We start from the raw sequence: 26,986 nt of genomic DNA, 5'->3' as shown, positions 1-26,986 counted from the left end.
CTGGAACAGTAAAGGGAATTGTAAATCTCGGCCATGTTCTCATCGGGACTGTGAAGCTCCTGTTGCTGTGATGTGGAATAGTGCTTCTGCTGTCAAAACTCTTGTCTTACCGTCTCATCAATGAGTCTTTCATAAGGGTAGCCTAGCTTGCTTTTTTTAAGGCTCTCAGCCTAACTTTGCTGTGGCAAACTGACCATTTCAGCTCAAGGAGGTCTTACAAGCTAACATGTTGAAAATCTTGGCTGGGATTTGGCATCAAGTTCCTCTAGAAGCTGTGTAACTCTGCGGGGGCTGCATTTGTAGACAGAAGAGAGGCAGGAGGTAGCAGGGCTACAGATATAAAATTATTTGTACATTTTGTCACAAACATCTATTGCTGTCAGATATAAAGTCTGGGTGATAAACCTGTCTAGGAATTTATATTGTACTCATTTCCATGGCAGCTCTGGGACTGTGTCAGACTCTGCTCAGCAAGCTTCTCTGCACTGGAAGCTGAGAGTTTCAGGCCTTATCCAAAGACAAAGCAGAGATGGAAAGATACCCCTCACTGGGGATCACAGGGAAATGTTCCAGTTATATCACTTTATCTGAACGAGGTCTTTGTGAGCGTTGTTGTAGCAACTCCCTTTCATTTGTATAAGAAGGAAAATCTGTCTTTAACTGGGCTTGCAGGTTTTGCGTCTGTTGAAGTGATGGTAGAAAGTGTGCGTTGGAGCTACAGTTACCACTCCCGACAGAAGTCAGACTGGCAATTCTGCTGAGACACATGCAGCTTGTTGTAGTTACATGCAACTGCTGCCGAAACTGTTGGCCTGCGAGACATTAATGCATACAATTATGTGGAAACACTTTGAGAATTAAGTTAAATGGCTCCTTCCACAGGTGCCCAACATCTTTACAGCTCAAAACAAAACGAGTAAGAGAGCTGTCCAGTTCACAGAATGCAGCAGCAGTTATGCTCCCATGGATCTACTGCCCAGGAAGGGCAGGCAGGGGAGCTGTCAGCCTTCCTTCTGCATTAGCACTGGCCCCGTCATGCTTTGGGACGTGGCTGTGTCTTTCCTGCCCTTTCCGTATCAGAGATGCACTCAGCCTTGCTTTGCAGGCGCTGTTTTGTAGATTTAAAAGTCTGTTCTGTCTATCTTTTTCCTCCCATAAAGAAAAGCAAAGCCGTGATAGAAAAAGGACATAGCAGCTCTAATTTGTACATTTAGTTTTCTATTTTGGGCTGTGGGAGAGGCCCCTCTCTGCTCAGGAGAGGAGAGTCACAGGTTAAGTGCTGCCCATCTCCGTGGAGGGGAACCTTGGCTTAGTGCATGCTGCCTTCCTGGAGAGTACTGATGTGTGAAGAGCCCTGCCCTGCCAGTTGTGTCCATCCTCAGTACTCTTGTATGTTCTTCTTTTCCAGACTGCAAACAGTTTAGTGCTGCTCTGGCCTTATATAGTAATTTCCTATTATTAGAAACATTTCCTTGGGATCTTTGCTCAGGGAGTAGCAGAGGGAAATCCTGTTTCCTTCATCTAACATGCAGGCAAAGCACCAGTGTGCGCTCCACTCTTTCCTTATCTAGTGTCGATAGAACAAAAAGTTTTTGTTATGATATGCTTTCCAGTCTTAATCCCTTTCTAACACTAAGCCTCTTTTCAGAAATGCAGAAAAAGAAATTTGAAGGAGTAGGAACTCTCAGGCACCAATGTGACCTGTAAAGCGTTGTCTGCAGCCTGTAAGTTCTGCCTGTTCTTTCTCAGCCATGTTTTTCTCTCTCGGATTTAGTCATGCAAATGCTTTGGAAAACAAATTCTCTTTTTCGTGTTGGCTCATGTGAAAAATAGTGCGATACCTGGGTCTGCCAGGGTATCGATAGAAAGCTAGTGGTTGTGTTAAAAAAGAGAAACGATTATATATTAAGGAGGGAGAAGTTTTAGTTTTGTGTGCAACCAGAATGTGTTTTTAAAGGAGAGATTGGTCACTGAAAGCACAGAGATGTGCACAGGCTTTGAACACTTAATTTTTCCTGTGAAAACATTTTTTCCCCTTAAAAGGAAGATGTAGGTCCTGCCACTGGGAGTGACTGTTTAGAAAGTCAGTTGGGAGGAATGCACATCAGCTGAACTGAGTCAAGCTGTTTGTATTAACAGCTCTGTCAAAATGGCTCTTCTTGTTCTTGCCACAGACTCTGCAGGGGAGCTGCTTAAAATGATTGTATCAAAGAAAGGGCAAAGCAATCAAGCTGAATTTAAAACTGTTGTTTTTAAACTCTGCTGTTGAAGTTAGTTCAACAATTACTGTTGGATTCAGAATGGGTAGGGTGTGTTTGTAAAATTGGCTGAAGAGGCAATTGTCTTGCGGTCCTGTAGAACAACCAACGCAGGGCAGCGCGTGAGTGGGACAGGGTGAGAGTAGCCACATGCCTGAGAAAAACTAGCATCATATTAAGGGCATCTGGTAATTATAAAGTGGGACTTTATTCTGGTGGTCCCTGTCAAAGCCAGTCATCCATTTCTGTTTCACTGGTTCAGCAGAGGGCAACAACAAGGAAAATTTATCTTAATTTGTTAGATTAACCCAGTTTCAGTTTTCACTCACGTCATAGACCCAGAATTATTGTGTGTGTGCGGGAGCCATAACTAAATACGAGTGCTGCATATGTGCTTTTTAATCTGCTGTTTCTCAAACGCATCTATCATCAGAGGTATCAAAATAGTGAATAGCACTTACAGAGAAAGTGTAGGAGTCCAAGGAGAGGTGTGCATCTCCATCTTCATTTTTTGTAATATTCCATTTTTTGGCAATATTCTTGTTTGTTAGTGAAAGACTGAGCTTGGGAAGAAAAGAAGGTTAGTGTTCTCACTGTTGAAGCTTTCCCAAAACAAACAAAACCAGTATTGACAGTTTTAGGCATTACAAAGCATAAATTAGAATCCAAAATAATAATTTAAATATTCTTTGTCTTCTGATTTTTGAACCCTTTTGGCCACGCCTAATGTTTTTAAGCTTTTGTCTATAATTGTGCAAACACATTCACACAGAATCAGAGAATTCGGAGAACTTGTGATGTCATGAAGCTTGCAGTAAAACTGAGGAGCTTTACCATCTTGAGACACCTTTTGAGTGAGTATAACGGGCTTTTGATGTAACCTTTATAGGCTTGCAGTTTCATAACTGACCAGGAATGCGGTGTCTCCGGGGACCAATGTCCTATGTCCAGGCTTCTGTCCCTAACTACTTGATCGGGGGACAGCTGGCTGCTCTCTGCATGGGGAGAGCGGAGATGCCTTAATACAAACAAGGTAGAAAACAGACAATTCTTAGCAGAGCTAATGGTATGGGGAAGAGGTTCTGCCTCGTTACCAAGCCTATTAGAATAGTTAGTGTTGGTTCCTTGACAGGGCATTGATTTATCCAGTTATTGTGCAGTCAAATGTTCATCCTCTGCTGGAATTGGGCTTTTTTCCTAAGCAATAAGCCAATGTCCTTCAGAACCTCCAGTTTCTGCTATAGGGTGTCTTCAGAATGCGAGGCATTTTAATCAGTTTTAGATCAGTATAGTCTGGACAGCAGGACATGTGATAGAAAGAAATTTCTATTTTTTGTTCAAGATGTTCCTCTGACCTGCAAGAGGAAGGGCTCTCAAATTCCTGGCCTGTTTAGGGTGGTTTGTTTCCCATAGTATCTTTGCCAAGTGCTTTCTAATTATGGAATGTGTGTTATTCTGTAGTTCTTTTGCAAGGCAGAAATAATGAATATTATAAAAATCCAGAAAAAAGGTACGCGTTGATAGATGAACTTGACATCTTTTGCTTTTGGAATAACGTAGATGTGATCCACATTGATTTTTGAATAGCATAAACCCAAGCCAGCATCTCTTACCTCCAGATTTACATTGTGCAGTGGAATCTGCACAGCAGAGAGGAAGACTGGTTTGCTGATGACGGTTTCATGGGGCCAAACTCTTTTTTTTTCAGTAGAGCCACTGCTTGCGGGTGTAGCTTAGCAAGTCACGCACCACTCTGTGAGCCTGTTAGAGCAGGGCTGACAGGAAAGGCTTCCAGTCCCTTTGCTTTGAATGTGAAATTGTATGCAGGGAATCAGCTGCTTATCAGCAATGAGCAGAGCAATCCCAGTGCTCTAATCCAGGGTTTATATGAGTCACTTCTAACTGGTGAGGCCTGGAAAACTTGATTCATACCTCTGCCTGTAGTTGCCTGTAGTAGTGATACAGACCTAGCCAGCCATCCTCAGCAGAAATCACAGACAAGGGCTGGGCTCTGTTGCTGGAAAGGAAGAGCCTGGTTTTATCACCTTAATAGTCTGGGATCGAGATCTTTTAAATCAAAATTCTGTTGGTTATCTCTGCTTTCCAATTATTTTTTTCTTCTCCCTCCCAATTTAGGCTAACCCCCATGCACGAGTGTTTTCCTTGCTGACAAGAACTGGCCAGTAGTTTAATTACAGAAAAAAACCGTTTTGAGTAAAGGTCTTCCCAGTGAATAAATAAATAAAAGGGTTCTCCTGCATAAAAAAGCCAAGGGAAATGTGTAAAAAATGTACTTCTGAATATTGGGCTCTTGTATATTCTCCTCTTTTGTGGCATTTTCAGTGATAAGATGTGTTCTGAGAAGTGTTAGGAGGTGTAAACTAGGGGAAGGGTGAAGTTGTTAATGTGAAGATAACTGTGCTAATACTTAAAATTGTAACTTGAGTTTTACTGACTCTGTATGGCTACAACTAGGCTGATTTGAGGAATGATGGTGGAGAACTGACGTTCTCCTCCTGAAGAATTAGAGCCGCCAGGCTACAGCTCTAATTGTACTTGGGAAACTCCTGGCTCAGGGCTTGCTGTTGTGATTCAGTAATGGCCAGTGTGGCTTAGTTTGGGAGTTGTAGCTTAGATTACCTTTGATCTTACCTGTGCTCCTACACTGAGCAGGGCTTTGGAGTATTGTTTACTTCTTTCAATGCTCTGACGTAGACCAATGTTCAACCCACCTCTGAAATGTGTCCTGAGGCTGCCTCTGTTAATAATTCACCTAGCTCCTCAGTTGATTGATGATAAGAAGTGAATAAAAATCATGCCAAATAGTTGTGCAAGAATTGAGAGGTACTATGAATAATTTTTCAAAATGGAATCTGATGAGGGCAGAAGAGCTGGTGGCACCACAGCACTCTTCGGAAGGTTTACCCAAGCTTCATTGCAAATCCTTGTAATGGTTGGCACGTTCTTCCTGTGACAAGTGATATCCACTGCAGCGCAGGATCTCTGGGATCAATGCCTTGGGTCAGAGCTAATTAGAGAGGAGTGCTGCACCGAACCACTGACAACATCTGCTGCATTTCTTGGGTTTTAAATAGCCTCCTATCCGAGTAGTGGCCATGCACAGTCTTGTTTTGCTTTAAAATCTTTAAAGTAAAGCAAGTAGCTTTTTGGTATAAATCTTTTTACTTTAAAGCCTGACTTTGCCCTTTCTGTAACAGAATTTGAAAAGTATGCATTTTTATAAGAAAAAACCAAAAACTAACAACCTTCTTTAAGCAGAGCTGACTTCAGATAGTGCCAGTCGTGAAGTATCAGCAGTCGAGCTTGGGATGATTTCATGGCTCTGCGTGTTCAATGGTCGCAGCAACCTTTTGCTGCTGCAAAACGGGTGATGACTGCTGCGGGGGAACACTTCAAATGGATTCCAGCAACTGAGATGCTTGTAAATATTGATTCTGAACAGATATGTAGGGCTTACTCAGTAGTGCTGCATGGGGTCCTGCAATCATATCTGATCTGAGACTAATACACTTAAGGGCCAAAGAGCCTTTTTGGAGAAAGGGAATTGGTTTACTTCTGCTTTCTTCTTTATACTATGATCATGAGAAAAGCCTTCCCCACTTAGAAAAGGAAAACGAAAAGGGAAAATAAAATAAAATAAATAATATCCTCCAAAAGAGTCTTACGATGATGAAAGGGCATTATTCAGTTTGCCACCTCTGTTCACCTGCTTACAGTAGTGAACTGGTGATGATAGCTGGCATTCAGTGTGATAGTAACTTCATTGTGATACCTGAATTTCAGTAGTGTTTGAGCAGATGCAAGAGAGTCTGCAGTAGTCTCTTTTCAGGAGACCATGCACAGCAGGAAAGATTCTATTCCCATTAATTTTGATAAGGTTCTTGTGGAAAATAAGGTGTTTGGATCAGGCTTACGTTTGCTCAGTGCAGATATGGCCGTGTGCACTTAGAGCAAATGACCTCTGAAAATTCAGCTGATGAGTCTGTAGTATTAGACTAAGTTTGAGACCCTCCTAACTGCAGGTGCAAGTTAGGTGTTTCGCCTTGTGTGTGTGTGGTGCCTTGTACACTGTGGATAAACCTGCATCTAGTTTGTAGCCATTTGTCATGCTCTTGGCTAATTACAGATCATTTGAAGAGAAGGCTCCGTTAGGAGGGTGGTATAAAAGAGAAATGGGTGGCAATATGCTTGTGCAGATTGTGATTATCTCTGTTGGAAGACTTGCTGACAGACACTTACCTTCTTCATTAGCTGCTACGAGTCAGATCAAATGGCTGACTAATATTTTAGTCCCTGATGCTTGGAAATGGAAGGTCCTCTGGCTCAGGGCAGAACTCATCTCTGTCAGGGGTCTGCCTGGCCTTCTGCGCAGCTGCCAGAGAGCAGCTTTGGATGCTCTGACGTGAACTACTTGGGACCTGAGGTACCTGAAGGGTGGTATACTTTGGCTGGGCCCTGTAACAGGGCAATGTGCTATCTGTAACACATCTGTAGCTTTATTTGCTATACCTGTAAGTCATTTTAGGATAGACATGTAGTTTAGACCATCGAGGAGCAAAATAATTAATAAAATCATAGGTTGGAAGGGACCTGTGGAGATCGTTGGTCCAACCCCACTCCCAAGAAGGGCCAATTTAGACCAGGTTGCTCAGACATTGTCTGGTTGAGTCTTGAATCACTCCAAGGATGGAGTTACACAACTTTTTTGGGCCCCTGTTCCAGTATTTGACAGCACTCATTGTGAAAAAAAATTCCTCATCTCTCAATGGAATTTCCCTTCTTCCAGCTTGTGTCCATTGCCTCTCATCCTTTCACTTTCCACCTAATGCTGACAAAGGCTGCATATACATTTTTATTTTGGTCAGAATGCCCTTATCTCTGAGTGGTGGTGTTTTTTCACATTCTTGGTGTAGCTATGGCCATTAGTATTTTTGTGTGAGACCAAACCCTCATGGCCTCAGAGGCAGCTGAACATGCTACTTCTGTCTGCAAGGGCTGGAGACTAAGGGCAACAGTGGCTTGACTGTGCCCTACTGGGAAGGTTCTTGCTTGGTAGTGCAGGTGATTTTGTAATAAGGACCTTGGGGACCTCCATATAGAGTGGGTGTTTTGAGGGTGGGTGTCTCAAAATGTTTCTGGAATGAAATGCTTACCCCTGGACTCCTTGTGGTCCTTTGATTTGCTGAGAGAGTGATTACAAGTGCAATTGTAAGCCCAGGAGGTTTTCCTGTTGTTGGGGTGAGTTGGGAGTGGGTTTGGGGAGCCCTCTTGATGCTGCTGCTGTTTCAGAGCAAAAACCTGACGTAATGGAGCATATCGCTTCCTGTCCTGTTGCTGTGGCTTTGCGTGTTGGGCTCTGCACCAGGTTTTCCAGCGCCTGTGATTACTTTTCATTCCGTTTTTCCCTGTCATTGGGCAGCGGGGACTCCGCAGGCAGAGGACAGCTGACTTCTCTTGGACTGCCGCTCATGATCTGTGCGTGTCGGTCTCTCCTCTTTAGGAGGGGAGGAGAGTTCCTCTCCCTCTCCTTGGAAAACGCCCTCTCCAGGATGCTCCAGTAGGAGCTGGTGGGAGGGAGGGAGTTCTGACTGCGCTGAAAATGTCATGAAAAAAAAAAAAGGCAACTGACAGAAGAGAGAACTTGTCCTCAGATTCCTGCTTTCTGCAGCAGCGTAAACTAAGTCTCTGCAAGTGCTGCGGGGGCTGGCAGGAGGCAGAAATGAAGTTCAGAGGCGCGGTAAGATTTATTTAACTGTTTTGGTGGGTTTGCAGCTTTCAGTTGTGTATCTAGTCCGAGAAGAAGGGAGATAAATTTTCAAGGTTTCATCAGGAAAGTGAAGTGCTTCAGCCTGCTTTGCGAAAGACCCCTTCATGGGAAAGTTACATGAAAGGGGTTGAAATAGGATAAAAAAAAAACCCGGAGATAAATGTTTTGAGGAGGAAGCCAAGGTGGGAGTTGAGAAAGTGGGAAGAGAGGGGGAAAGCCGTCCTCTGCATTCGGGGAGAAGAAAGGGTGGAACTTTTGCTTGGGTGGAAGGGGCATGAGGATGTGAATGTACCGTCCTGGTGCTGGGCTCTGCCTGCGTCCTTCCCAGGGACAAGGGCTTCTTTCTCTGTGACTACCACCCTAGGGAATGGCAGGAAATACCTGCTTAAGGACTCATTGCCACTCAGTTCCTTCAGGCTGTATTTACTTTAGCAAAACTTTGTCCATGTTTTAGCAGCAACCCAGAAAGCCTGGGTCTGCGTACTGCGTTGCAGGACAACCACCTGGAGCTTAGACAAATGAGTGTGTGGTAGAAGATTGATAAGATTAGGTTTGTTACCTGGAAAAAGAGATGAGCAAGAGAGGAGAAAAAAAAATCTGTATACAACAGAGAAGGCAGATCGTGAGCTCCCTTTTTCTGTGTTGTAACATAGGAAGAGGGACATTCAGTTAAGTTAAAAGTTGCCAGAGATGCGAAGATTGTTTTCATACAATGCATAATTGGGCCACGGAATTCACTGACACTGGAAGATGTTGAGGTCAAAAATGAGGGAACATTATAAAAAAGTGTATGTGGGCTTTTGACTGGATAAGAATGTTCAAGGCTTTAATTGGTAAACTTACCAAATTTAGGAAGAGAAGGATTGAAAAGTCACGTCTGTAGATTTAAGGAATTCTCTGACTGTTGAAGAAGAGTTAGTATGGGGCTGGAGTATCCCATACCTGCTCAATCTAGAGATCCTTGCATGTTTTCCCGAAGAGTCTAGTGTTGACCACTGTCTGAGGAAGCGTCTTAGTGATGAAGGGAAGGACAGAGCTTGTGGAGGACCTGCCTAGTCCCTCCCTGGGGCAGCACATTTGAAGGTGGAGATGATAGTGCTCAAGAGGCTTGTGCTTGGATTTCTGTTGGCATGGGGGACGGTGGAGCCAGCAAACCTCTGTGCAGCAGTGGATGTGGAGAAAGGGTTTTGGATGTGATACGTGAGAGCATGTTAAGCAGTGATGTTGTCTAGGGTGGTGCTTGATAGTCTCCGAGAGAACATGTGGGTGTGGAAGTGCCCTTCACGTGCCCTGGGAATGCACTGGAGTGCTTGTTCTGTTTGGAAAGTTTTACTATCTTTGAAAGACATAATGGTCTGAAATGGTTGTGTGGGGTGTGTGGAATCCAGTGGGGAAGGTGGGAATGTCTGGTGTGGGGAAGGGCAGAGCGCTGCAAGAGTAACAGTGTGAGACCTGCAGTATTGGTAGTGAGAGAGGTGGGAGGATCTGTGCATTTAGAGGGGAATCCAAGAGCAGTTATCAAAGAGCAGTGAGTAAGGGCGCAGGGTCGGCACCCCATTGCTGCAAGCTGGGAGGCAGGGGGAGCAAGTGCGTGCCGTGCTTCTTATCTGGAGGCCACTGTTTCAGTTTCTGCTCCCCTCTCACCTGCTCTGTCTGATCTGGAAGTCAATGGCAAAACTTACTTGGAAGGGCAGTGATCTGAGTTTTTGCTTTTTATGCCCTCTGTTTGTCTCCTGAAGCTACTGTGGGATGCACAGGCCTGTGACCTGAGGTCACAGGTGGTACTGCTCTGTATTCTGTCATCAGCGACATCTTTTAACTAGCAACAGTTTGTGTCATCTGCTCAGGAGCAAAAATGTCAGCTCTCTAAATATAGAAATTCAGTGTATTTACTTTTCCAGCCTTGGTGATCTTTCTGGTTTGCCTTGCTCATTTTTCTTACTGCTATTGTATATTTAGCCTGTGGATTGAAATATCAGCATCCACTCTTAGGGCTAAACATTTTTCTTCTCCTTCAAATCAGTTCTTATAACTACTTTTTTCTTTTCACTACTGATTGCTTCTCTTTTTTCCTAACTTGCTTCCCACCTCGACCCCCCCCCAAAAAAGTAGTAAAGTCTAGAAAGTATAATTTTGTTATAAACATTGAACAAATTATATTATCTGCTTGCCATGCAAATCTCCATGGCTTTCTCTGGTTTCTGGTCTGCCATAATTTGCATTTCTAATCTACATTTGAGCTCCTTAGGTATGGATTCTTACTATTCTAAATGTTGCAGGTGTCAAATGTCATTGATTAATATATTAAGGGTCATAATTAATTGCAGCAACATCCACATCCTGCATTATTGTTTTTCAAAAGATTAAATTTTTGCTTTCACAGTTCTAACTCCTCAAGACCTACATGCATTTAATAGATACTTAAAATAATGCACACAGTGTGATACATTGCTCATGTTTCCCATTCTGCTTTGCATTTTAGGGTGGGAGATTAAATGGTTTTGTAGCTTGGAAAATGAGGGAGGCAGAACTTTCACTTCTAGGCAGTTTGTTAGTGGGAACATAGCAAATCTTTGTGAGAGCAGAATAAGCTTGCTTACCCTATATTTCCAATTTTTTTATGCTTTAATCTATTCTGGTTTGTCTCTACTTAAAATATGGAAGACCTCAGAATAAATTGTTTACAGAAATTAGTCAAGGAAGTGGCAATTCTCTCTCCTTAATATAAGTTTTTGAATAGTGTATTCTATAGTTAAATCCATTCAACATGTGTTTTAGGACCCAGAGGGAAGTATCAGAGAGGGAGAACCAGGTTCTGAGCATGGGCCAGTGCTCCCTGACTCCAGGCATTCCTTTGTTGGAGATGTATTGCTCTAAAAGAAGCAAGAATAAAAACTGGTTCTGCTATAAATGGTCCTTGAGCGGCAGCTGCTGACATGGTAACTTCTTCTGCAAGTTGAAGTTGTTCCCTTTAACTCTACTAGTCTGTGTTATCAGAGTTGTTACCTGGTTTTGACTCCGTTTGATCTGACAGTTCTAATTTTTCTCAAGTGGTCTGCTCAGAACAGCTTACCACGTTGTGGGAAATACTGCACTCTTTATTTGGCTTACATAATTAAAAGCAAAATAAAACATTTCATTTTGTTGTTACATATTTTTTCATTAAACAAGTCCAGTAGATGAGATTTGTGTCGTATAAATTATTGTCCGAGCTCAGATGGCTTCAGAAAGCACAGATAAATCCATGTGGTTGGTTGCAGAGGATTTTTACATGACATACGGAGCTGCCTCTCCAGGAACCCCCTTTCCAACCCAGCTGTTGACTAACAGGGTTTTCTGTGTCCAAACTGTGCAGCTAACTTTCCGTGTGGCAAAAGGGAGGAGGATCCTAAGCGGCTGCACTTCAATCTGTCAGGGATTCGCTGGCAGGCGGCAAGTGCTTGACTAAGATCCCTTGGTCCAGGTCCACCTCAGTGGTTTTCATTACTGCTTTCTCCATGTAAAAGGAAAGAAGAGCTATCCCATTCTGCACCTCAGGAATTGAGGCCCTGGTTAAAATAGTTGATTTTTGTCTGCTCTGCTGTCTAGCCCATGCTGTGTCCAAACCCTTTCTCAGGCTGTAGAGTGGAGTAGAAATCACAGGATTATTTTTTTCCTTCCGGCAGCTTTGGCGTGGCCATGAAGAATGTCATACTATCCAGGAGACAAATGTGTTTTAACTGCCACCTCCCCACAAGAAGTTCGTTCTTGGTTCAGACTTTTTATTGTCTTCCAGAATCTAATCTGAATTTCCCTTCCCACTCAGGTTGGGTTCTTGCCTGTTCTTCCGTTCCCGGCTTTGTAACTATTTCTGGAACCCATAGATCAATCATCTTTCACTTGATACCAAGATAAAGATGCCTGCCTCTTTCCATACGGCACCCGCTTCCTGCGGTCGTTTTAGTGCGAGTCTCCTGGTCTGCTGAATGGATACTAGCTGATTTGTAAAAATGCATTGTCAGAGGGAAATACTAAAACATACAATTTTAGATGTTGAAGCAGAAATCTTGTTTACGTCTTGTGACTTTTCTTTCTAAATCAGGTGATTATAAAGCTTCCCTGCTCCGTGTAAGACCATTCACTTTGAGAGCTCCAGATGTTTTCACATGCGTCACTCATGGATGCTCCCGGAAGGAGTGAGAGTTGCCCGAGGTGCTAGGTGCTGCCTGTTCTCTCAGTGGTCGGTTGTGTGTCTGGAATTGATGTGCCAACACTGACCATTCAGTTGTCTTTCTGGGAAAATCAAGGCTGGGAAATTTTGGTGTAAAAGACTCCTTCCTACACACGTATTGGGCTACTGGGTATTGCACGGCCATAGACCAGCTGATGGGTGAAGCGGTGCAGGGAGTTTCTTGCTCAGCTCACGTCAGCCCTGAACTCCTCCATCTTCCATTACAGAAGAAAATTTACCCAATGTGCTCAGACTGGCTGAGTGACTCGAATACTCGATTTTGTTGTGCAGAGCAAAAGGTCCTGGTTTTCATTTTTGAGGTGTATTAGATCTCCAAGTCCTAAGCAGAGGAAAGTCTTTATCATACTTTGGCATTTAGCATAGCTTAAAAGAAAAATATTTGTTTACACCTTCACATTACCATGTCAGAGATTTCCTAGTTCAGTTTAGGAAACGCTTTGGTATAGTCTTGAGTGCTTTTGTACTCCCAGGAGCTGTTTGTGAAGGGTATTTTCTGGTCTTGTTGACTCTTGTATGAATACAAAGAAAGGCTGGAACCTCAGCCAATATAAACCTGGCTTTGCAGGCTGCATTCAGCAGCACCAATTTACACCAGCTGAAAGTCTTTCCCAAAATTTAATCACACAGAAGAAAAAGGCATGTGGAAGTAGTACAGCTTGCTAATTGCACTGGCTTGGTCCCCACCATTCAGGAGTGACGGCTTTTCCTTTCCTGGCGGTGAGCCACTGTTGTGCTGACGGCTCTGGAGAAGAGATTAAAAGCAAAGAGTGGGTTAAAATAGTGTGGGAATGAGTCCCTTGGAACTGTACCTCAGGGTGGGTTTGAGAAATGCAGTGGCAAAAATCAGCTTGTACTCTCTCAAGCAGGAGTGACCATTAGGATGGTGATTTTAGTAAGGGATGAAAGGCGAGTTTGAGAGAGAAGGCACAGGCACTCCTAAGCCCACAGGCACCAAGATCAGATGGAGATTGCTCAGACTTTTGCAATTCCCTGTTTGCAGCCTGTGCTGGGTGCGACATCAGCATGGTATATCCTACAAAGGTTGGGATCCTTAGCCTGGTCCTCCTTTTGATTCCTATAGGCAGGGTGAAGTTGCACATGGCGGAGCTAACCTATCAAAAGGGCACCCGTGCTCCCTTTCCTCCTTGCCCTGGGTCTGACACTCACCTTGATCCCATGGTAAGGTGATTCAGCTCACCATGTTAACAGAAAACCACCAGCTGCTGTTTTCCTGGTCTTTGTTTTGCTGGTTTAGTGAGTTGCATTGGTTCGGCTCAGAGACAGGTAATCGCTTGCGTTAACACCTGCCAGGGAGGCAAAGCCCAAAGGAGGGGATGTGTTGGGTTTGGTGCTGGTGAGCCGTTTGACTGCACCTAGCTTGCCTCTGAGGTGGTAGCTTCACAAGCACTTAAAAACGTCAGGAACTGGCCCTGTTGCTGCAGTGCTGCTCCTGCCCGTCTCCGCTGCGGTTCCCAATCTTGTGCCACCGCATCTGTCGGCCATTGCGAGTGATTATGTGTGGAACCAGCGTGGGAAAATGACCTGGATTAATAAAAAAATATATCTGGGTTAAGTTTTAATCCATGTCGGATTTCCAGTCTAGCTTATTGCACAAGCACTGGAGCCAGTGCAAGCCAAAGGGCGCAGCGGCGCAGAGGGCAGTTCGGCCTGTATTCTTGCTGTCGGAACGGCTTGTCTACCACTGTACTCTCTTCGCAGCTTCAGGGAAAAGTGATTGTCGCACGGAAGGGTCTGATCAGACCCTCACAACCTATATTCTCCTAATTGTCTGGAATACATACTCACTGCCACAGGGCTTTCAGTGTTGTCCAAGCTGATCTCTTTCATAGCGCAGAGGAGAGGATGTTGTAAATGAACTGTACGTCAGCCAGAGGCATTTTGGCAGAGATAAATCTATCCGCTGCAGAGACGCTAAGGGAGCCAGTCCTGTCCAGAGGCAGGCTGCTTTAATGGTTAATTAGCTTCACTGTAACATATTTAACCCCCCCCGACTGGGTTTTCTAGCATAAATTTACAGCCACCAGATCTGATGTCTGCCCGCTAACATAGAATAACTAACATTTTAGTTATTTTAATTTATGCAGTGCCTTACTGTCGCACTCATCATTCAGTAGGAACATATGGTCATCACTGTGATTATATTTTCTAAATAGTGTCTTCTTTCCCCACTTTCTTCCTTCTGCATTACTAGTCTAGTTCCATTTTGCAAAAAGGATTTATTTTCACCTCCTTTTACATTGCATCTGTTGAAGTTACTGGCAGTCAGATAGTTAATGTTGACATTTTAAGTTGGTGGTAGTCTTGGACATAAGCAATAAAACAAATGAGCAAATGCTGGCACAGAGAAGCACATATTGCTCAGCTGTGGTTTATGACTGATATTTATATTTGCATTGAACTTAGGCTTGGGAGGGTACAACACTGTGATTAAAGTTTATATTCTGGAGAATCTGATTGCATCATGTCGACTAGGTAACCTGGTCACATTTAATTATTGCTGAAAAGTTGCATTTAGGGTTTTGGGTTTTTTTAAAAATGGACTGAAAATTTCAGGTAGTTATTTTGTTCTCAAGGAGAGAGGTTGGAGTTGAATGAGGAGAAAAAAGCGTGGAGGAAACCGAAAGCTACTTAGCCTCCAATGCCTGTCCCAGAGGAGGCAGCCGAAGTGCAATTTTCTGTGTTCGAAGTAGGATAGATTGCTTCTTCCTTAGGCTGGATGTGTACAGCTGGGATCAGTTTGTCCTGAGCTGGAGGGAGTGGCTGATGAAAGAGCTGCTGAAACTGCTAAGTGACGTTTTCTGTGAAAGTCTTTAGGATTATATAAACTTGGATTAACTGTGTGAGGGTGGAAGTTTCTCCTCAGTCATTTTTGAGGCAGCTGTGTTTTTAAATGGTATTCATAAACTTACCCACTTGAAAACTAGTTATTTTCTTTTGGTTTTGCCTTTGTTCCCATTACCTTCTCCAAAACATGCTCCAGGATTGCACTGCTCTGATAGAAGGATTCTAATTTCTGAGCAGAGTTTATTTGTACGTGATTTATCTCTATTTCCTTTGCCAGTGTTCTCCTTTATCGCACCACCTTTCTTCTCCAGGGCTTACCCCTTTCCTCTTCACCTTGGCACAGGGAGTAGAAGAAGCCAACAAAGCATTTTGCTGAAGGTGGGGAGGAATTGGCTTGGAAAGTTTTGGGCATTTTAAAAAGATTACTTATGAAAGTATTGGCAGAATTCCTCCCAAATTGGATCTTTCAAAGCTTAGAAATCAGGCCTTCCAGGCCATGAGACTAATTTGAAAAAATAAAAATGAAAAGGGAAATTAAAATATTGTTTCTTTGTGGTGTTTGAGCCATTAGAGTGGGTCTGGATTTGAGATTTCCTAGTAGCATGTTGTAGGAACTGATTTTTCTTTCTGAAAGCTGCTAGTTTCATGCAATGACTGATGCCCAGGCGCTGGGCTTTCGGGCAGGAAGCCAATTAGAACTTGCAGGAATAGGCAAAACTACATTTGTAAATGATTGGTAAGTCTAAACAACTGCAGACTGAGGGAATTTGCACCCGTTTGGGCCCAAATTTATACTTCAGTGGGTCTTGCCTTTATTACTACTTAACAAAACCTAAGCTAAATTTTCTTCTGACCAAGGTTGTTTTTATTTTTTTTCCCTGCACGCCATCAGTCCCTGTGCTCTGACCACTATTATATCTTGAGAAGGAGCAGAAAGGAACTACCTGACAACGTGAGTCAGCAAAAATCATCTACATCATTGTGCAGGGTTTTGGGGCTGGACAACAGCGTTTCAGCAGGGGTATTGCTAATTAGTGCATGAGCCCGTTTAGGAACAAGCTCCAGTGGCGTTTGTGCCAGTGATGGCAACATCCCAGAATATAACAACAGATTCTCTGAAATGCATTAGTGCTTTAGGGGAGTGATTTAGGAGAAGGGTGCTTGCTGTGAGGAGTTTGCAAAGGAAGAAGGATTTAAGAATGTGATAAGAAAATGCAGACAGATGTGAGGCAAATGGTTTAATACGTCGTATCTCCTGTCTCTGATTTCTCTAGTGTCTCTCGTCTTCTTTGCCTCGTACATCGTCTGTCCTTCGGGTCTAATTGCCTTTAGTAGAAATTTTCCCTGCAAGTAGCGACTGAGTCACTTGGAGCGCGTTCCTCTCCTCGTTTTAGTACGTGAGGCTGGGTGAAGTAAAAAGTCAGCAGACCGGTGTTTTCCAAAGATGATTGTGTCTGAACCACGTCACATCGAAAATGTAACCTTTAAAAGAGGGTCAGGGAATAGAAGTTGCTTGATGCATCGGGTAGATGTTAGTGCCACAGTAAATTCAGTGGCATGGGATGCAGAAGTGCCCATTTCTCATTAGTTCTGAATTTTCCCAGAATTTTCCCATTGGGTATCTTGCTAAAGCTTTTAAATTGGTTAGCTATGTGAAGCTGTTTGCTCACGAGATGAATCATCATTAGTCATGAAAGATTCCTTACCTCGAAACGACTTCCCGTTATGAAATGAGAGAGGAGTAGAGAGGAGAACACATTTCAGTCTCACTCCTGCTAAAGGATGCCTGGGAAAGGAAATCCAAGTTTTATTCTCTTTATGAAATGCTTGTTTGATTGATTGATTGAGTCAAAGTTATTGGAAGTTTAGCAATAGCTTTTCCCTAATGCTGGCTTGTCTTCCATCAAAGCAATTAGTACAAACCAATTGATAAAGTGTTAGTATACATTGACTAGCATTTTCAACAGTAGCAGTTGGGGTTATTCTAATATCCTCTCCTGTTTATAGGTTGTCCATGGGTAATTGTGGTTAGTGGATCTTGTGGACTCAGTGAGCTGCACACAAAACCACAGATATCCCAACCTTCCTCTGCTTTTGGTTGCAGGGAGCGGGGACCAACGGCATTCGGCTGACCATGGAGAGCGCTCTGACAGCCCGCGACCGTGTGGGGGTGCAGGACTTTGTCCTGCTTGAGAACTTCACCAGCGAAGCAGCATTTATTGAAAATCTGCGTAAGCGCTTCAAGGAAAATCTGATCTATGTGAGTAGCAGAGTAACAGACACCAAAGTGTTCATCAGTAACCTGAATTTGGGCGTTTGCTGCAGAAGACATACCATAGGTTTGCTCTGCAGTTGGATTTGGAGATGGTGGTATCAGCTTTAATAGACCATGGTTGCTTGTGTCAGAACTAGTCTGGGATACTGTCATGTTAGCAGGGGTAGGGACTCATTGCAGTGCTCCAGTTGATGTCTGCTGGCATTTACAGGTCTTGCCAACACTGAAAATCCAACTCGCACCACGTTCTTCCATTTCACGAATTCACTCTGTGGTGGGCTTTTGGCAACGCCAGACTTGACCTTGATCCCAAATGGTATATCAGAAATAATCCAGTGTTCTTGCTTGGTAAAGCTGTTTGTAGGTGCTGGATTTTCAACAAGGATAACATGTCTAGCATAACTCCTGCAAAGTCACTCTCACTGCCCTAAGAGGTCGCTTCTTCAGCACCCTTGGCCTCTTTGGAAGCCCTCAGCATGATCCCCAGTGCACCAGGGCAGGCAGCCCTTGTCAACAACGTAGAGCTTTCAGAGCAGTCTGGGCTCTCAGCGAATCCACTGCCAGACCTTCTGTAACCTCTCTGCTTTGTGTTCTCTTTTTCAGACATACATTGGCTCAGTTCTGGTCTCTGTTAATCCATACAAGGAACTGGAAATCTACAGTAAACAGAACATGGAGCGATACCGTGGTGTCAGCTTCTATGAAGTTTCTCCTCACCTGTGAGTGGCCTGTGGGTAAACACTGCAGCTTGTGCCGCTCCCACGCAGGCGTGTGCAGTAATGACATGTGAAAACAAGCAAATAGGGCTTTTCCTTGTCCCAGATGCAGCACTAAAGATCATCGGGATATAAAGGATCCTCGGAGGGTGTGGTGTACGGCTCTTTCTATTCCTGTTCCTCTCTCCAAAGAGGATGAGTTGCCTTTGCAAGAGCAGTATTTGGAAAGGGAGTTGGTTCCTTCCTGGCTGGAAGAACAGCGCTGCTTACCCAGCCCTGGCAGGACAGGAGTTCATTGTTCCAGGGTTACTTGGGGTCTGCGTGTCCGGGCTGTGAGTTTCCCCTGCTGCTACGTCGTTCATTCAGCACAGGGCTGACTAGGGGAAAGAGTGTGTCCGTACGTGTGGTGGTTTCTTTCCTACCTCTGCCGTTGCTGCCTGACCAATATTTATCTGGTATTTCCCTTGTTGCTAAGATACCGTCAGCCTGTTGGAACAAGGAATGTATTTATTTACATGGTCTGGCCTGGTGAGCATTCCCAATTTCCCATTTAAAAAAAAAATAAGTTTGAGGTTTAAAGTTATTTTTGAAAGCGTTTGAATTTTTTTGTCAGACTGAAAGATGACTGAGAGCTGAGGACATTTAGTTCCAAAATGCTTTCTTTTGGGGCTGAGGGCCAAATTCTGAGCACCTCTTGGAGGCTTTTTTTGTGATTTGGGGGTTTTTTTTGTAATTTTTTTTTTTAAAGAGGTCTTGGAAGAGTAAATGATATTATTTTTGAGCGAACTACTTGGATTGTTTCTTATTACTGGCACATAGCCCAGGAGAGTAAGCAAAACAGAATGCGCTGCAAGCACAGAGAGGGAGAGAAACACCATTACTTGGGAAAGTCTGAACACTTGAAGTTTTATTTGTTATGATGAAAGTGTGATTTTTATCATGTTTCAGGCTTCTTGTGTGGACCTATATAGAGGATGATTAAACCTGAAAAGCCCTGCATTCAAACCTGCTAAGTTCTCCCCTTGATCTAGATGTGTCAATACCTCATGTCTATGTGCAGGTGCCCCGACTAAGAGATCTTCCCCAGGAAAGTAACTGGCAGCGGTGTAAATCAGCATCGGGCAGCTCCTGGTGAAGCAGCTGAGAGGGTGCAGAGGGGGCAGCTCTGGCCGCCGGCTGTCCAGCCTCACCCCGGCCTTCACTCCACGGTCACTCCTGCTTGCAAATCGTTGTTGCCACGTGGGTTACCTTCAGTCCTGCCTTCCAGGCAGAGACCTGGCCTGCGTGCAGCCACTTTTGCCAGTGATCAGGGTACTCTGAACGGCTTCTTTGTCCTTCCGTCAGAATTTTGGGACTCTGGAAAATCGTTGGGACTGGGGCTACCTTTTTATTTGAGTGCAGTAGGTGCAGGACTGAGCATGATGGCGATGGTGACGTGTAACGTGGAGCGCTAAGCAGCTCTGCTTTAATTCCTGTATGTGCTACGCAAAGTGACTCAGATCACAAAGTAGCTGATTATTTCTTAGGCTGTTCTCTTGTTTTAACTAGTCCCATACGAAATTGTAAAACCCGCAGCTCCTAAGTAAACCCTTGAGAGCTGCAGTACCGAATACCAGTACTGCTCCAACTGGGAAAGTAGTATTTTTTGTTAACTGTTTTTATCGTTCCATTAAAAAACATTACATTATTTGATTATTTATGCATTTAAAAATATTCTGAGGAGCACTGAAATGCTCTGTGATGTAGTACTCTGTGCTTGTCCTTTTACAGTACTTCAGGTGTCTTTTTTCCTCTTTCTCTTATTCTAAACTGATTCTAGAAAGCCAAAATACTTCAAGATTGCTCTTCCAGTGTCAAAATTAGTTTAAGGCTAGGCCTGAGCGCTGGGTTCTCTGGGAAGTGCGTCACACGTAGTCATTCAAAGAAGAGTTATCCCTGTGGGCTTGAACACAGCGTACTTCCCAGAGTGATCTGTCACATCCTGTCCTATCTATAGCCTGCCAGGGGGTTCAGAGATGGTGGCTACAAATGGGACCATAAACATCTTTAAAGTGATTCTGTGTGTGGTATGCATGACTGCTGGCTTTCTGCTTGAACTCATAGTACTATAAAATCACCCAATAAAGGCACGCAGTCTAGAGGCAGTTCTTAAAATGTAAATTAGATTTACATTTATTTAACTGTTTTCAAAATAGTCGAGAGACAGAATTTGGATGGGAAGAGAAGGACTTGATGACTTTAGTGGGGTAAGTGTGCAGTTGTGTTGCTAGGTAGCTCATTGGTGTTGCCTTAGCACCAAGTATTAATAGACTTGAGAAGGCCACGGCTGTTATTTTGGTGTGATTATTTCTAATTAATTTCACAGCATGAGAGTTTAAAAAAAAAAAACAAACAGATCTACTAAAAGGTTGTCAAGCGTATAAAGACAGGATATCTGCTTGATCGCCACATGTAAGACAGCTGAAAATATTGTTATGGAGGTCTTACATGAGTGCATTTTGAAGGGCTAATGCGCCTCTTTTCTTTATCCTCTTCGATTGCACCTCTCTGGTTCTTCTTTTCCTCTCTCCCTCTGTAAGCAATTGCCACCGTTATCAGGCGCATCCTCCTGCTCTCTGGTGTTGTAAAAGCATGTGAGATTCTTGCTGTAAGATCCTGTCTGGTCTGTCGTGGGGAGAAGAGAAGAAAAAGAAACAGCAGCAAAGGAAGAAGCAGGGCTGCCGGGCCAGCAGCGATAAACCCTGGCTGTACGCAGGCAGGAGGAACCGTCTGGTATTTTGGGTAGCTTTTGGCCTAAGTTGGATGGTAGCTTAAGTAGCCTGCGGGATGCTTATCAGTCTGTGCTGGCTTATCCCATTCTTCCTACAGTCCAAGAGAAACTGCGAAAGGTTGGGCTATTCTGGAGCCACATTAGAGGGGCCACCCAGATAGCGAAGTGCAGTTGTGACCTTCTGTGTCATCGCTTAAAAGATAAGCTAGAATAAAGATTGATGGAAAACAAGATGTTTCCTGAATGTAAAGCGTTTTGTCCTGTGGGACCAATGTTGAGAGATCATATATATTTAGAAAAGTAAGTTTATCTGCACCATTTAGTTGTCTTCTGTAGAAACTCTTCTCGTCAGAGAGAGTCAAAAGAACAGTTTTTAAAGAAAGTTGATGATTTGTGCTATCACCCTGCAGAAACTTGGCTTAGTGGTTAAGATGTGTATAGAGATGTCAGCAATCTCCTGTGTCATTCCCAGCGTGCAAAAGCAATACGCTCTTACCCAGCCCATGGACACATACTTCTTTTTGAGGTGTCTCTGCTAGAAGTTTGCACTGTGGGATAGCCTTACCTGAGGAGTCTCTGCCCTTTGCTTGTGGAAACAAACTAACGCCTGGTTATCGTTGTCCCTTAGCTACGCCATTGCAGACAATTCGTATCGCTCCCTGCGCACGGAGAGGAAGGATCAGTGTATTCTGATCTCTGGGGAGAGCGGGGCTGGCAAAACGGAGGCCACCAAGAAGATCCTGCAGTACTACGCCGTGACCTGTCCCGCCAGTCAGCAGGTCGAAACCGTGAAGGACCGCCTGTTACAATCCAATCCCGTCCTGGAGGTAACTCTAGAGCCTGCAGCAGGGAAACTTGACGTTGAGTCACACCAGCAGCACTCATATTTTCCAGCTGAGGGGGTGGGGGCAGCTGGACCCCACTGGGCATGACTGGGCTGTCTGGGCAGAGTGGATAGCGTATCCTGGGAACGCTGGTTCCCGGCATGTGGGCAGATCATTTGCACTGCACACAGGGGAATCCCGCTCTGCTTCCAGAGAAACAGCCGTCTGCTGCTGAACTCACTTGGCCCTTTCCAGTCCACCAGGAGCAATTCTGGAGTGGGCAGGCTGCAGGGAGAGAGAGGCATTTGGCGTGGGAAGAGTTCCGGTGCGCTGCGTAACTTTGCAAAGCCAGAAGCGGACGCATCCACTGTAGGCAGCGTTGCCCTCTGATAAATGCGTTTGTGGGTGCGTTTTCCAGTGCTGTGGTGTCCTCTAGTGTCCAGTCCGGAGCTGCCTTTGTAGCCCGTGGATATTTCCACTGCTGTGTGCAGGGGCAAGGTGTGCTCCCCGTGAGAGGGGACAGCCTGGCAGGCCCGGGCCTGAGGATAGTGCCCGCTGTGAGCGGAGCTGCGGGTGACTGTAAGCAAATAGCTGTGATGAAAGAGGAAGCTTTGAAAAGACTGTCAGACATGACATATGTTGTCAGCAGTGAACTGGCATTAAAATAAGCTTGCTAGGGGGGACGGAATTGTTTTCAGAGGCATGCTCCATCTGCAGTGCTTGCACTGGGTATAAAGATCAGCGTTAGAATTTGGGTAGCAACCTATTTCCTTCTTGCTTTCCCTTGCAAAAAGGACAAACCTAGGCTTTAATGGCTGTAAATAAACAACTGGCAGCTTCACCAAAGTGTTTGTAAATAATCTGATTTGACATTTATTTTTCTCTCATCATTTTCATCTCAGGCCTTTGGAAATGCAAAAACCCTTCGGAATGACAACTCCAGCCGATTTGGGAAATACATGGATGTGCAGTTTGATTACAGGGTAACTTAAAGTCTGTTTTATACTTCAGAACTGGTCCCGCTCATAGCAGGTCTCTTGCCTGTGCTTTCTTGTACTGATGTGTGCATGGAGCAATTGTTTTGCATTCTCTTGACAATGGCATAAGCAGAGTCTGAGGTAGCAAAGTTTGGTTCCAGAGGATTTTGTAGAACACTCTTCCCTTTCTTTCCTCGCTGATTTCTCTGTATAAGGAGACAGTGAGATTAAATCCTCTGATTTCTAGGGTATATGTGCACCATGCAAATGGATACTCCCAAGCTAAATCCACGTAAGTGAGCTGTGATCTGAAGATAGTCTCTGTCCTGCGTAGCTTTGCATAGTGCTTCTTTCGATTCTGATCCAAATTGCCCCACACTATGAAGATGAACGCAGTGCAAGAACTGAATAGCTTGGCATCCTGCGGTCATTTAAGCGTCTCAATGTGTAACTCCTCCACACTCACAGTTCTGTTGCTTTTCCTTTGTGTTGAATTTCTTCTGAGAAGGAATTTTACGCAAGTCAAGATCCCATTCAGTATGTGCTGTATAATGGCATGTTATTTTCATTGACAGCTCATTTTGCATACTCTGCAAATCTCAAATTGCCACTATGTTTTAGCTGAAATAGAGATTGTGATACAAAATGACAGATAATTTTCTGTCTTTTTGTAGGCTATCATTTTGTATCCTATTTGTCTTAGAATAGACCACCGAGAAGCAGAAATGTTTTCCTCTATGTTGATGAGCTATTTCAATGTATCTGGTTTGATTTAGGGGGCTCCTGTTGGGGGCCACATCTTGAACTACCTCCTGGAGAAATCCCGAGTTGTGCACCAGAATCACGGAGAGAGAAACTTCCACATTTTCTACCAGCTGCTAGAAGGAGGGGAAGAGGACTTACTGCGAAGGCTGGGCCTTGAAAAGAGCCCACAACAGTATCACTATTTAGTAAAGGTGGGCATTAACTAGTAATTCTTATAGTATTGTTATATTGTAGGACCGATATATTCTCAGTTGACTTCGTAGTTTTCTTCCCTCACTTCGAAAATAACACTGAGATGACTGCTATAAAAAGAAACACGTGGCAGAAGTGCGTTGAACATGAGTAATATATCTTTGACAATTATTTACTTATTTGTATCAAACTGTGTCTTTTTAGGGTCACTGTGCAAGGGTCAGCTCCATAAATGATAAAAATGATTGGAAGATTGTGCGAAGAGCCCTGTCCATTATAAGCTTCAATGACAACGAGGTGGAGGTAAGACGCGTTTGACAGCACAGCTGATTTTCCTACTCTTAAGGAATTTTTCTGCTTTGATTTGTTAATTCTGACCAAAGGCAGCCTTCAGAATGAAGGTATTCTCTGCAAAAATCTTGGGGGGAAAAAAAAATACAAAATGTTACTCTGAATAAAATCTCACTGCCTTTTCTCACTGTGCGTTCATTTAATCGTCTTGATTTCTGTCTGTTGCTTCCATCCTAGGATTTGCTGAGCATTGTGGCTAGCGTTCTGCATCTGGGGAACGTGCAGTTTGCTGCTGATGAGCAAGGAAATGCTCAGGTCACTACAGAGAATCAGATTAAATATCTGGCTAGGGTGAGTATCGCCAGTTAGAGATATCTTACGTTAAAGATGAATTAGAGAAGTTTCCTTATTTTGAGCTTGGTACGATCATATAATTTTAGAATATGGTTTAGAAGTTGTCATCAATTTACTTTTATTTGACCTAAATAAAATGCAAATATTAACATCAAAACCCTTTAACTGACAACTTCTCTATTTACCATTTGATGCGCCACTGACTTGAGGTTTTTGCCTTCAGGCAGTGGGACAGGAATAGACCTACTCTGGAGAAGAGTTTTAAAGAAAGAGGAACCCTGGTGGCTTTGCTTAGTCAGTTCTTTGTGCCAGAACAATTAAGCCAATTTATTTGCTAGGTCACATCCCTGGCAGAAAGGAGGTGGTGTGCGGGAGGAAAGGGAAGGACTGATGTTGCAAAAAGTCTTGCAGTGCGAATGAGTAAATAAAGGGTTGTTTCACGGGACTGTGCTTTTAAGGGCTAGCCTTTCTGATCTCCTAAAACTCGAACTGATAAATTGAATGTACTGCTTCGTAAGTTCATTTAATATTCCACTGCTTTGCAGCTTCTAGCAGTTGAGGGCTCCGTTCTTCGAGATGCTTTGATCCACAAGAAGATCATAGCAAAAGGGGAAGAGGTAAGAACAGGAACTGGGGATCTGGGAGGCACATGGAATTAAATCAAGCTAGCGGTACACCGTCAGCTCTCTTACCAGAATTGAAGAGTTCGATTCTCACTTGTCAAAGGAGTTTGTCAGTGCAGGAGTCCCACAACCTAATGGTGACTTGCAGCCTGTACGGCTGGGAGACAGTGATGTGAGCTGAGCCCAGACAGGATGCTGCTGAGTGACTGTTTATTAACAATGAACTAGGGAAACTTAATCCCTCAGTGGAACGGCTGTTGAATGGCTTTTTTCTCCTTCTGCGTGCAGCTAATCAGTCCTCTGAACCTGGAGCAGGCAGCCTACGCCAGGGATGCGCTTGCTAAGGCAATATACGGACGCACTTTCTCCTGGCTGGTGAACAAGGTTAACAAGTCTCTTGCTTACAAGGTAAATGAACCGTTTGTTTGTGGATATCCAACCAAGCGTGAAAGGAGGTTTCAAATCTTTTAGCTGCAAAGCAGGGAAATGTTAAGCTCCATGCTGTACAGTGATTTCTAAGTTGATTTGTTTTCAATTGAGAAGAGGATAAGGAGTAAATACTGTAACTAAATGGGTAAGATCCCATGATGGATCATAGCTGTGAGTACATACCAACATTTATTTTTTGCCCTATTGCAGGAAGGAGAGTTTCCGGGCTGGAGAAGTACAACAGTTCTAGGATTGCTTGATATCTATGGATTTGAAGTTTTCCAGCACAACAGGTTTGTTTCATTCAGTGTCTTTGAGTTTTGAGTAAACTCTGTGTGACTTCATTTGCTGTAGTGGTTTCTCTCCGTTGTGAAATAAAACATTATTCCATCTCTAGTTCTCTTGCTAAAAGAGAAAGAGATGACGTTCCAACGTTAGGAAATCGGTTGAATAACTGATAATCACAGGGCTTCTGACACTTGGGGCATCCAACTAATATTTCGCATTTACAGCTGTTAATGTTCCTGGTATTTTAAAGAGACTGTTGTCTTTTTTGGGCATATTCATGCGATAGCTTGAACTATGCCTTTGTCCCACTCTGGCACAGTGGTGGCTGTTGTGGCATCTTTCCGTGGAGGTGTGAATGGGAAAACACAGCTATAAAACAGCGTGCAGGACTGTGGAAGTCTGGAACCTGACTCTGGCAGATAGCAATCAACTGAGACTTTCAAATCTGCAGTATTATTGGGCCCTTCTTAAAAGTTTTTGTGTTCCTCTGTGTTCCACCCTTCCTGTCCGTTTTTCCCTCCTTCTGGAACTCTTTCATGAGATCCACTAAACTTATTCAATTTATACATTCAGTAAATAAACATTTCATAAAATCTCTTCTATTTCTCTTGATTTACACAGAGATATATTCATGCTGCTGCCCACTAATTATATCTTCTTTTACTTGTGGTACAGTGTTAGTGATTATTTTTCTGATTTTTGTTTGCAGCTTTGAGCAATTTTGTATTAATTATTGTAATGAAAAATTGCAGCAGCTCTTCATAGAGCTCACATTAAAGTCAGAACAAGAGGAATACGAGTCGGAAGGCATAGCGGTAAGAGCCAATATCATCACTTCCTCTATCTCCTTTGTAGCCGCTCCTGCAGGCCAGAGGACAGGTGATTAGAAAAGGAGCTGCTAATAATGGTCTGCGAAGTAAATGAATTCGAGAGCTTTCCTTTTTCCTTCCTTTTTGAAACACTTTGGTAACTTTGTGTGATACAGCTAGAAGTGAGTAATACAGTTCCAATCTTGTACTCTGATAAAAAAAAAGAAGCTTTTTAAAAGGAATGTTAGGAAAACAAATTTGATGAGTGAAAAAGCTTTGTTTCAAATTTGACAGAAAGATTATTTAAATAAGGTGCTGTCTGAAATGTTCTGAAATTTTCATGTTTTTTCCAGTCTAGAATTGTTTTCACCTAAGTGTGATTTCTTGTCTTTGTAGTGGGAACCAGTTCAGTATTTCAATAACAAAATAATTTGTGATTTGGTGGAAGAGAAATTCAAAGGCATAATTTCTATTCTGGTGAGTTGACAACACATTTTTAAATGAAAAATTTGGGGCAGTGTAGTGGAAAACAAGGGGAAGAACACAGGAAAAAACGGTTTAAGCTTGTATTAGGACTGTTTGAGCAGGTGG

At 43.5% G+C, this 26,986-nt stretch overlaps 1 protein-coding gene across 2 annotated transcripts in view; it reads left to right on the top strand.

Moving 5' to 3' along the window:
- The first annotated feature begins 7,933 nt into the window (after positions 1-7,933).
- Positions 7,934-26,986, top strand: part of MYO1C (myosin IC) — a 32,889-nt gene continuing 13,836 nt past the window's right edge. Inside the window, exons 1-13 of one of the 2 annotated variants that reach the window (XM_059829129.1) lie at positions 7,934-8,016; positions 17,187-17,342; positions 17,961-18,076; positions 21,472-21,670; positions 22,570-22,650; positions 23,421-23,600; positions 23,806-23,904; positions 24,130-24,243; positions 24,792-24,863; positions 25,158-25,277; positions 25,509-25,591; positions 26,296-26,401; positions 26,792-26,872. In XM_059829129.1, the coding sequence (XP_059685112.1) occupies positions 7,999-8,016; positions 17,187-17,342; positions 17,961-18,076; positions 21,472-21,670; positions 22,570-22,650; positions 23,421-23,600; positions 23,806-23,904; positions 24,130-24,243; positions 24,792-24,863; positions 25,158-25,277; positions 25,509-25,591; positions 26,296-26,401; positions 26,792-26,872 (1,425 nt within the window). In that variant the 5' untranslated portion in view covers positions 7,934-7,998. Of the gene's footprint in view, positions 8,017-13,105; positions 13,128-17,186; positions 17,343-17,960; positions 18,077-21,471; positions 21,671-22,569; positions 22,651-23,420; positions 23,601-23,805; positions 23,905-24,129; positions 24,244-24,791; positions 24,864-25,157; positions 25,278-25,508; positions 25,592-26,295; positions 26,402-26,791; positions 26,873-26,986 lie in introns of those variants that run through there. The other variant, XM_009815215.2, reaches the window with a different exon arrangement.

The sequence above is a fragment of the Gavia stellata genome, chromosome 25, assembly GCF_030936135.1.
Source record: "Gavia stellata isolate bGavSte3 chromosome 25, bGavSte3.hap2, whole genome shotgun sequence".
NCBI classification, from domain to species: Eukaryota; Metazoa; Chordata; class Aves; order Gaviiformes; family Gaviidae; genus Gavia; species Gavia stellata.
Note: the sequence above shows the minus strand (reverse complement) of the source record. Positions and strands in the feature narration are given on the sequence as shown.